The sequence below is a fragment of the Bombus huntii genome, chromosome 10 (assembly GCF_024542735.1).
Source record: "Bombus huntii isolate Logan2020A chromosome 10, iyBomHunt1.1, whole genome shotgun sequence".
Taxonomy (NCBI): Eukaryota; Metazoa; Arthropoda; class Insecta; order Hymenoptera; family Apidae; genus Bombus; species Bombus huntii.
Window position 1 is genome coordinate 4,248,372 of NC_066247.1, and position 12,377 is coordinate 4,260,748.

At 38.8% G+C, this 12,377-nt stretch overlaps 1 protein-coding gene across 1 annotated transcript; it reads right to left on the reverse strand.

The window, feature by feature from the left end:
* Nucleotides 1-7,921: 7,921 nt before the first annotated feature.
* Nucleotides 7,922-11,709, reverse strand: LOC126870678 (general odorant-binding protein 83a-like). Its single transcript, XM_050628605.1, has 6 exons — nucleotides 11,545-11,709; nucleotides 10,770-11,052; nucleotides 10,631-10,688; nucleotides 10,357-10,551; nucleotides 10,065-10,129; nucleotides 7,922-9,993 (listed from the first exon to the last, which is right to left on the reverse strand). Exons 2-6 carry the CDS (start codon nucleotides 10,821-10,823, stop codon nucleotides 9,967-9,969), a joined length of 399 nt encoding a protein of 132 aa, XP_050484562.1. The 5' UTR covers nucleotides 10,824-11,052; nucleotides 11,545-11,709; the 3' UTR covers nucleotides 7,922-9,966.
* Between the last annotated feature and the right edge of the window lie 668 nt (nucleotides 11,710-12,377).

Below are 12,377 nucleotides of genomic sequence, written 5' to 3' on the forward strand. Positions count from 1 at the left end.
AATCAATTCAATTAAAATTGTCACACAGCGAAAAATTTGTATTGCTAAGCAAATACATCGTATGCGTTTCACGGAAATCAGTTACCTCGAAATAAGAGGCAATCACATTTACCATATGTCATATTTTGCCTTCGAATACGGGGGAAAAATGCATTTTGTCGAATCGATATAAAAATCGATGATCTTTCTCGAGGTCTCAAAATATGTAAATGATGAAAGAGAATCATTGAATGGCGGTACGTGGAGTTGTCGTTGAACCATGCAACGACGTACTTGAATCAATTTTCGGTATTATTGAGACGGTTCTGTGTATGCACGAACCGGTTGGTGAAGTATAGTTCTCGAGGATCTTGCGGTGCATACGTATATTCCGTGTCCTGTACAGGATGTCCCGATATTTAACAGTCAGACTTTGTCAGTAGGGTAAATTACGGTTATTTGAGTCGAGCTAACAAGCAAAGCTCAGGATTAAAATTTGGCTGAGAATTTAGATGGAGGATTTTAGATGGAGGATTTTGGATGTAGGTGTTTTATACACTTTCGAGAATCGTTCGTTGACTAGTACTTTCTCCTAACACGTTAAAGAACATTCTATTTTTATTAATAAATATTTTCCCATCGGATTCCCATAAGGGATCGGATATTGGAGGATGGTTTCACTCTTTAAACTTGAGGTGCCGCTAGTAAGAAGAAGCGCGTTTTTGGCTGTTCTTTAAACCTACAAAATTTCATCGAAACCGGAGCAAAATTGCGGTTCTTGCTTGTAAATAAGTAATTTACCTCGTGATTCGCCAAATTCGGTTATGAACAATCGTTAAGTTCATTATTACCGACGTGATGAACGATGTTATCGTTGTAATTATTTTATTACAGCCATAATTATTTACGAGGATATAATTCCTATCGATCGAAACAAAAGAAACTTGCTCAATGTTAATATCATCAGTCGTAATTATCATACTTGAGCCTGTATATACATAGCGTGTGTATATTGTTTTATTCTTGGAAGGTAAAGAACAGACGTACAAAGTTTGGCTGTTAAGACCTAGGACACCTTATGTAGCCCGATATGAACATTTTCGAACAGCTGACTGCCGCGACTTTCATCCCTGAGAACCAGGTCACAAGGTTGAACCATTCGGTGTGAACCACTTGAGCGAATCTATTATTAAATTGCTTTTCACGGACCGATGAAATCTTTCGTAGCAAGAAAAGATACGTGTATATCACGTGAACATCTTCTGGGAAACGTGACTTTCAGAAATCGATGGAAATTCGTAATTTACGAATGGTCGTTCGAACGCAATAAAATATTTTAATTACACGCAAATTGAAGATGTACGTACGTATACACGTGTGTATATAAATCTTTGCACGTGTGTACATGATATTATTTTCCAGTTGGAATATGGTCGGATGAGAGGTAGAATGTTACGATATCGGGAAAGTGCAACGAAACGTTTATACCAGATGGAATGAAACACGCGGAATAGCCGGCATGAGTGGAACCAAGTGGAAATACGAGCGTCGACAAAAAGAGGCAATTACATTTTCGATGGTTTGCAGAGGTTGAATGAACGAGAGGGCATGAGTTTATGGGCATCGTTCGACGAACTTGAGAATTTCGCCGTTAAGTTTATGGCCCTATTTTCAGGAGCCGGTATCAGGTAAAATTCGCAATTTATGAACAATTTATGAACATTCACCCTGTCGTAATCGCGGTTGATTTGGCAGATTAAGTATTTTTAGACACATTGTACAGTTCGTCGACGTCGAGAGTAGCGAATGATGCCGTTAGTATACTATAATAAATCCTTATGTATTCATCGCTTGAGATTGAAAACGGGAAAAAAATGGGAGAGAAGAGGAACGGCAAGAAGGTGTGGGAAGGGTGGGAAAGAAAAAAAGAGGGAAAGAAAAGGAAGAAAGATGGAAGGGTGAAGAGCAAAAGAAGGAAACAAGAGGAAAAAGTATAGGAGAGAGCTAGAGGAAAAAAGGAAAGAATGGAAATGAGGTGTAACAAGGAATGGAAAAGGGAAGAAACTAATGGTAGGAGGGTCGAAAATAGAAATGAAAGGGAGAAAAACAAAATGGGGCAAGGGAAGAAAGGGAAGAGGTGGAAGAAAAAGGAAGGGTGGCGGCGTCTAAGAGAAAGGAAGAATAGCAGAGACTAAGAAAAAGGAAAAAGGAGGAAGCGGCGAAGAGAATCCGCTAAAATAGCAGTATATGTATGTTTGATCCTGCTCCTATATGACAATGGATCGCTCCCCTTTATACAACACACCGAAACAAAACCAACAAATGCGTCTCAAAAAATCCCTAAACGAAAATATCCATAAAGTTACTTCTAAATCTTGGTGGATTCTAAAACGCTAGAATCCTGTGAATGGAAACTTTAGATGGCGCAAAATTAATGTTCACGATTTCCGACATGAAAATGTATATAACACGGATATACGAGCCCGCGCACATAGCAGGGTTCCTTCTTTCCGTTTCTCCTGGTTGTAAATTGCACGAATTATCGTCGCTTCATCGGACAACTCGCGAAACCGAATATCTCAACAATTAGAAAACATTGGGTCGAACTTCGCTTTTACCATCGTTCCTGATCTCGAGTGGCGCACGGTTCGACTGTTTTCTCATAAATAAATTCACCGACCCCCTTTTCGGAGAATTTGTTTTAACAACGTTTTAAGAATACTCGTAAAATTTTCTTCAGAGTTTAAAGGGAAGAATCGTGTACGTTCGACCCCTCGTTTCATCGATACTTGTATATCGTAGTCGGGTCATAACCGAGCGGTATAATAAGCGAAATATTCTGGAAATTTTGGAGCTCTCGTTCGGGAAATGAGGTAAACACGATAATCGTGCTAGGATTAGATGGTCGTTCGTCATTAAGGGCGGCGGCTTAATGAGGCGTGGTCCCTTCATTAATAAAGTTTAAATTGAGCGTTGTAGTTGAGAAAAATTGTTAGGCAGTTAATTACCGGCGTGATAAAAGGACAGTCGCGTCCAGCGAGATTGAGAAACTTCCCGTACAATGGGGAGAATTTCATTTTCCCCTTCATTTTCCCCGACGATCTTCGACGTGGTCTTCCGCTGAATTACCTTCGAAGACACGTCGAACCTCCTCGAACTAAAATAATCTAGCCGATCGTAATTGAAGACAGAAACTTTACTTTTCTATTTTTTTCCAACGAATGCGCCTCGTTTCCGCAGGATCAAAGTGTCAACTGATTATTTTGCGCTCTGTTTGATATTTGTAGACAAATGTATCGATGGAAAATGTTTACAATTGCACGAATGACGCCAACGGGTGGTTTTGGTTTACGTCAAATGATTCGACTCCGGTTCAAACGTAACCGATAATCGAACGGATTCCCATCCAAGTGCGATTAAACACGTGTCATCGATGTAGATACATCATGATGTACTTCCATCGCGGGCAATTGACAAATGCATAATATTCGCATGAATGAAAAATCGAAATTCATTAGAAGAATCGGGGTCGCACATGCGATACTGCGTTTCGCTCATTAATTAATGAATCGTGTTTTTATCCAATTAGAATTAAATTCTAGTAAGTTACAAAGCGAGAAAAAGAGAAAGAAATTTGAACGTATAGTTATTATGGAAATATTTGAACATTTATGAAATCATATTATGAATGTTGTATGTTATACAAAATATATTAAAATTTCATCAGCGCTGTAATGAGATACGCTGTAATGAGTAGGATGACTGTATTTGGTAAAGGTTAAAACAAAACCGAAAATGTACATACACATATATATCGAAGTTACAAGATAGTTATTACAAACATATTATACATTTCACAATGTTTGCTAAAGTATTTGAACAGTTAAACGTGTATTACATTCATAAACGTCAATGTTTTATAGAACAATCCTTAACAGTAATTGCTCGTTTAAGAGGATTATTTATATTATAAACTATTTTCTTTTTTTTAACTTGAGAGACAAATTTGATACATATCAAGAATCGGTAGAGCGACATACAAATATTTATTCTTTAGATATACGACCCTAACCAACACCATTGACCAAGTCAAGAAAATCCCTGATTCGTTCTTTCGCCACATTTTTACCTGCTGTCAGCTCCACGTCCCTTGCTTTTTCACCATAGTCGATTAGTCAATAGGAACCTTTCTGTAATTAGTCAAGACCAAACAAAAACACGTTGATCCATTCGTATCATTTTTTATTTTCACTTCCCCAAATGTTCATGCACACACACATACACATGCACAGTAATCGTTGTGTGAAGTACAATAAATCTTCAAGATGTTGAGAAACTTACATTCTTATATTAGTATATCTTCCGTGACGTATATTTTCAGATTGATTTCAATACCAGCGCGATCATGATATTCGAATCTCATTACGATGTTATTGAAATTTCAAAAGGTTTCATATAACACAGACATAATATATTCATAAAAGCTGTCCATGGCAAGTATTCAAATGCTTTCATGAGTCACTGTCTAGTGGCAAAACTAGATAACGATACGAATCTTGCTTGGTTTTCCTACTCCATCTTCAACGTACGTACATGTACATTTGTAGATACATTTGTACATACTCTCGTTCCAATTCTAGAACAGGACTAAGGGCAGAACATGAGTCCGATATATGATCTCCCCGACCTTTGCGGAAAATTTGAAACTCAGAAAATACACAAAATGTGCATAATATGTAGGAGTATATAAATTATGCCAAAAACAGAGTACATACTCTCGTTCTAATTCTAGAACAGCACTAGAAACGTACAAAGTCCGATATATGATCTGCTCGACCTTTATAGGCAATTTGAAACTGAGAAAATACACAAAATGTGCATAACATGTAGGGATATATAGATTATGGACAAAAATAGGCTATTTATTATAATATTCAGTAAGCGAAGTATATCTCTCCCCAGATTCCATTTTTTTTTTAATCGTGATTATAAAAATATAATTTTGTATAAATATCTGCAATGTAGAGACATAGAAACAAATTGCAGAAACAAATTAAACCAAGTACGTCGTGAATGGTCTAAAAGTCGATGTAAATTTCAAGTTAAAGCAAACATGAAAAGATATTGAGAACGTTGACGCCTCGGCTATTGCGAGTTTTGAGTACGCAAACAGAACTTGAATATTTAACAAGAGGAAAACATTTGGATTTATTGAATTCTTTATGAAAATCATCGAAAGAAACACTTTGATTTCATTCTACTGATACAGGATAATGCTTGAAGTACTTCGTGATAACTAAAGAATGTAGCTGATAAAAGCCATCTCAAACCATCAGAAATAATAGAGGTCTCTTCAAAGAGCAATATAAAAATGGTAGAAGAGGGCACCGCAATAAGATTAACGACGCAAAAAGGGACAATAAACTCATAATTTGCAAAGGACGGAAAAAGGAAGAAATTAGACGGTGAGCAAAATTAAACGACCGCGATTAAACGATCAATTGGTCTTAACGAAATACACATGCACACATAGATAGGCGGTGGGTCCGGACAGCGCTGAGAAAACGTCAGGCAATCGACGTAGTGGGGTGCGGCACATGAATTTATCGCGGAGTAAAAAGTGTGAACACATTGTTGGAAAGGCGCCAGGTAACGCCACCATCCCCGAATCGCCCGCGAATCGAATACCATGCTCCATTCTGACCGGCCATAAATTCCTTTTTTTTTAATTCTGTTCTTCGCACAAAGCAGGTTTACGACCAGACGTGACGCGTTCACCGTGTCACGGAAAGTTTCGCTCGACTTTTTCGCAGCTAATTGCAGGCTAGCGATTTCTTGACCATCTGTGGGACACGTAGTACGACGTATACGCCTTTCTTATCGATAACCAACCAGCCATAAATCATTATCAGACCGATAATTCTACTTTTTCTTTCTGGTAATCAAGGAGAACTTGGGAGGTAATTCCAGATGACTATTTTTTCGAACAGTTATTACCTATCGTATGTTATATCGTTACTTCGCGAATAGCGATAGACTATTCGGGAAAACAAAGATGATCGGAGAACGCTCCAACGAACGATAAACTATGGTGGATTGATTCCATTCTTTTCGAACTACAGCGAAAATACGCTCACCAACTCGCAACAATCGATCCTTCGCGCGAAATGCTCGCGGTCCAAAACTTGAACATTTTCTGACGTTCCCAGGAACGATTATAATTTTCAGTAGCCATCGTGGCTGTAGCAACCACATCTTGGACAGTTGCAGAATTTCGCAGTTTGGAGATTCCCTCAGGACTCTCCGATACACGGTCTTTCAAATACTGAGCGTAATTCCCTTAGAATCGGGGATTATTTCTCTCTCGATTCCGTAAACATTGATCCATCTTAATCGGCACGCCTGACCAAATCTTCGTCAACGTTTGCTATCAAGAATCCCTTGGTGATGCACGGAAAGCTCTTTTAGAGAATCACGACGATCGGATTCTGTCCTTTGATCGATCGTGTTTGACGACTGGGCTGGTTCTCGCGGGCGTCGAGAAGATGTTTTAAATAGCCGGTTACTGCCAAGTTTCTGCACTCTCACGGCCAACGACAGAGATAAACGAAGCCTTAATGCAACGTCATCGACTACCGACAGGAAACTCGGATATACTTGATGGGAGTGATGCGGCAAGGTTGATACAATTGGTCGATTGTTAAAGATTCTTCAATCTTCGTTTAGCACAACGAGTAATTAGTTCTTAGATGTACTTAGGGCTTACAAGAAGCAACTGTTCTTCCTTCGCAGAATTTCCAACTTATATTTTAAAAGTTCTGATTTTATTATGACTCGACGGTTGAAGTTCACTGCCGACGATTATAGACGTTGGTTTCAAAAAAATTGATGCAGAGTGCAAAATGTGCGCGTAAGGAATAATAGTTCTAGTTATAGCTACAGTGACTACACAAAGTATCGTTACATACTCTTACTTTCTAACGAAAGGCTTTTTTATGGAGTTCTACGTTTCATTTTTGAAGTGTCAGATTTTTTGAAATCATACAATAGTACTATCGAATGATACAAAATTTAAGAAACGTAATTGATGAGGATTTTTCAGTATTTCGCGTTTTATTTTTAAATCTTACTGTATCACTTCCACCAAATATACGTTTCTCTCCGGTCGCTCGAATTTTCGAGCAGAGTCGAACAAAATTTTTTTCGGGTTTATGCCACAGACATCTGGATAAAAGGATAACGGAACGGCGGGTATGAAGGGAAATGGCCGAACGCTCCTTTTCTCGACGACCGTGCACCGTCGAGCCGGAAAATTCGGTGAGCTCGGATTAATCCGGCCAACGAGGATTAGCGGCTAGATCCCTTAGATCACAGGGTTAGCTCGCCACCTAACTGTCTTTCTCGTACCGCCACTTTAATAACGGTATTTTGTAAAGCAGACTCAATGTATCTGAAGCTGTGAACCTATCTGCAATCTTACATTCCGGGCGCAACCCCTGCAGGCTCCAGCTCGATTTTTCCGCAGTATTTTACACTCTACCCACGCGAAACTTGCAATTTTCTGAATATGACGCGCGAGAGACAATAAACAGCTCACGTTGGAAAATTCGCTTATTTTTCCGACGTTTATCAACATTGACTGTAAAAGTTATATCGTCGTTCATGAAACGGACGATTAACATTCCCTTGAACGCTTCCCCTTTTTTATAGTCGCTGTAAGTAGAATTTATCGTATTTATTATACGATTTTCAAATTTTGAGTCTCAAACTCTTAATCCATTGAGAACCAAGCACACGCAAAAAATAGTTCGCAATGTTATAAATACTTCAATTTCTTTAAACTTGATAAAAGAAATATTTCGATAGTTAAAATACTATAAAATAGATATCGATGAAAATTTACAAACGAGATTTTGCATTAACGCTTAATCCGTAAAAGAAAGCAAGATTGGAGCATAAAGATTCGAGATCCATAGTAGGATTAATTTAAACACTTACGACAAAATCGATATTTCTACCTTTTATAGCGACCGCTCTTCTATTTTCCTCCATTAATTGCCGAAAAATAAATTGTTTTGTCAAAGTTGGAGACCTCAACTCGACGAAGTGTTAAAAATCACGACCCCACAATAAAGGAAAGATAATTCCGGGAACTGTTAAGGGGTGTGTTCTGTAACTGTACACACACGCATCCTCCGGAAAGGAACATTCAAATCGTCGCATTGAAAAGCCCAATAGAAGCGAAGAAACAGGAGGACGCGTCGACTGGTGCATCATTATCTTTCGTCGTTTGCCTCGAGGTTGTTTAGCCCCTTCGCTTTTCGCAGTACTTTTGCCACTTATAACCCCCGTTCAGCAGCACCACCTTCTTTTTTTCCTACTAGAGTCACCCTTGCTCTTTCTCCTACGCGTGTTGTCCGCCTCCCTCGGTGTGTTATTTACCCCTTCCCGTGGCTGACGCCCACCGTTCCACGCCACCCCTTGGCCCCCGCGCCCTTTTCCGGCCGCGCGCACAGCTTAGGGATTGTTTTAATACCCCGATGGGGCAGAACTGTGTGACCTACTTCCACCACGGTGAATATAGACGCGACCTAAGCCACGTTTTCAGAAGTCGGTTAGAGGTACATTCACGTTGCTGGCCCGAACAAACTAGCCGTGTTTCTTTCGTCCGTCGACTACATTACCGAAAATCCTATTAACGATAATTTTCTCTTAGGGAGAAACGAGTTTCGATGGTATCTTTCATCTGCTCGTTGAATGGCTGGCTCTATCGAGACTCGTTCAGATTAGTCGAGTTATCAATTTAGTGAATTATCAATTTAATTGTCTTAGTTATATCACATGACTGTATTTAGTTCACTTTAAACAACCATCGTTTCCTGTTTAATTCACTGTAAATAGATCCATCTATCAATAAATTTATCGTATAGGGTAGAAATCATTGGAAATCCTAATTTCTAATATTTCTGAATAAATAATCCTATAATAGTGTATATCCTTTATCCTATAATAGTATATAAGCCCTTTAAGTATCGAACCCTTCCTTTTTTTAACATCCTGTATGTGTGAAATGTTAATTATGATGTTAACGTCATAACTGATGTAGACGAGGTACACCAACGATACAGAGTCGAGTTTTGGCTTAGGCAACCAATATCAGATAAAGCTGGAAGTAAGAGTATTATCATAGACATAATTATTACCTAATCAACCGCTGTTTTGAGATTCGTAAATAACCGCAGCATTTTGGTTGCTTACAGAGAGGTTAATACCGACCCGTAAGAGACATCGACGCGTAAACGAGGTTGTAAACTTACAGAGGCAAAGGTAAGAAAAATAGCATCGTCGAGGGAAGTTAATTTCCGCCAGACGCCAATATCTCGGTGAATATGCTACATTGTCGGAAGTTTCGAACGTTCGCTGAATGATTTTCCTTCCGCGTTCCTGTAAGGAATAAACCTCATCCGCTAAGCCGATGAATACCTTAAGGGACGAAACTTTCTCGAAGTTTTGACAGTTTCGAAGAATTGAAGGAGCTGAATTCGCGTACGCGATTAACCCCTTTACGGTCATACACGTATATAGCAAAAATAAATAACGTTTCCACCGCAGCTAAGTTGGTACAGTAAATTCAAGGTCATACCCTAACGTTAGCATTCGAGCGTTAAAAATATAAGATGTAGCGATATAATTACAAAAGTATATGTATCATTCGTATATAGTCGAAAAACAATTACGCTGAGGAGGATAGTGCATCTTTAACCGATTAGATTGAGAAAAATCGTACGTTGAGGAATTAAGACTATCGTTTTCTTCCCACCATTTATCCCGTGCTACATCTCCAATTTTATTTAACGTTGAACCATGCATACAGCACTATTTCGTTCTTTTGTCTCTCATCGCACAATGATTACACGAAAGCGGAGTAATATCGTCTTCTTTCTTTTAATACTCGAGTATCTCCCTGCGGCTCTCCTGACGAGAGCTCTAGAGGAAAGGTACGCTCTGCAAAATCTGTAACGCGAATAGGAATGAGTTCGTCTCTGTTAAACGAAGAAATTCTGAACAAATGAAAATGTATCTACCTCTGGGTGATGTCCTACGTAACATTTGATCATCTTGTAAGCCTTGTCGCAAGGATCGTCACTCTCTGAAAGTAGGTAGTTCGATGTTAGAATCATAATAATTGCGCACGAATGATCATGACCCGGTAGAGCAAATTACCGTCTCCTATTTTGAACAAAACTTTAGAATTCTCAGCGATCGTGTATTTGAATCGTGTTTAGTGGAACGCTGTTAACCTAATAATCCTAAGAACTTAATATCCATCTACATAGCACAATTTACATGGAGAACGAAAACGCGTGAAATACTCACGAACAGATTTACACTTGTTAAACAATTTCTTAGACGAGTCTTGCATGCTTCGTGGTAGATGTCGAAGCGCCCTTTGCACATCTACCTCCGCGTTCTTATCTAAGATACCGTGCCTCATCATGAAGCACTTGAGGTAGCACTTTAAGTTTTGATCTTCCTGTTCCAAGTCTCCGGCTTTCATCCGTCTTAATGCGGCTGAAACGTTCAAAGAAAGATAGTAATACTTCATTACCGAAGCCTTTGGCTTCATAATTACAGATGCTGTATAGCATACCCCATGAAACCTTCGATTCTCTGCGACAGTCCTTCCTAATATCTGCCTTACCAAGATGCTAAAAAAGAACAGAAATAATTGAAATTTTTGACAAAATTTGTATCATTGAATCTTCCTTTCTTAAAGTACAATCGCTTACCAACAAAATTAGGATCGTCGATAGAACGAGAAAGAAACGACAATTTCTTAACATGTTTCTTCTAATGCTCTTGATTCGCAAGGAACGATTTAAAACCACTTCGAACACCAACGCCTCAACTGGAACCTTATCAGCCCAATAGCCAGTTGTTATTCGACCATTCGTATAAACGTCAAGATTTACGTAGATCAAAATTATGTCGGGCAATTAATCAATAAATGGAACTCAAAGCAATTCGATAATCAATGGCAAACGTATCAATGAGTCTTACTAGCGCTCCATGCTAAAACAGATGTCAACTTGTCAGATTTACTTGTCCGTCCATCGTCGACATAATCGATCAGACATAGCAAATCGAGCCACGATAATTCAACTAAGGAAACGTTCGAGCAATGCATTAATCATAAGTTGTCTAAGGGTCAATCGGGATGCGCTAAGTATCGGAAATGGCGCGTGTCATACTAGAAAGATTCTAACATCAAGAAAAATCCGAAGATTTCCCTTTCCTTTTTTTCTTTCTGCCAAAAAGTCGGGAAAAGAAGAATTGAACGACAGCAAGTTTTTTTCCAAGAAAACTTCCAATCCCATGAATATTTCGGTATTCTGTCTGTCGCGACGCCGATCAATTCGTCTCGGGAACAAAAAGCTCACGAACTTTTTCCTGGCGACCGGCGTTGAGATACGTTTTCGATCAACCTAGATATTCCAAACGACCGGGAATATTCTATTCCCTGGAGCATCCCGTTTCTGGTTCCTTTCGTTAAGAATTTCTTACCTTTTCCCTCACTTCGGAAACTGGCGAATCATCGTCAATTTCTTGACGATTGATCTTGTCCTGCCAGATGTTCCATAAATATTATGCTCTGCCTGTTGAAAGATAGCAGCAATATTTAACCTTGCGACAATTTATCTTAAGTGGACACGTCACGTACTGAACAGTACCGAGCAAGTGTCGGAGAGAACCTCGAATACGACACGATTACATATTGAAACTTACAATTAGTCTACTATAACGTATTTACGCTTACTATTGCACGAATAGTTAGCTCTTGTTCTCTTCGTCTCTATATAAAGTTGTATTTTGTCCAACATCTAAATTAGAAGAAATGTTGCGTGCATAATTTCTCGTTTCTATTACGCTAGAATTGTTGCTAATTATTTAGAAAGCTGCCGTCATCTTGGATTTCGATGATTCTACTAATATGGTGTAGAAGTCAACATTTCGGGCAAAGGTTTTCTCTGCATGTTACAACCTCACGCCTAATCCAATCCTATATAAACTATGAACAAAAGATAAAAATTATCTCCGGGTTAGGTACTATTTTATCCAGCCACCGTGAGACAGCCGGCAACCCATTATGCTAACGCATACGCTGTCACGGACACACAATAATAGGTAGAATAATGTATTCTACAATGTTATATTGTTACTGACAGTCTTTTACAAATACCTCGCAAACTAAGAGCATACAACAATATATAGCATATATGTAACTCGCATACAGCGTTATGCAGACAAAAATACATAGTGCCATTTAAAAAGATCAAGGTATCCTTGGCTTGTCATCGAAGCAGAATCTTTTTTGAAATTCGTAATATTGCAATTTA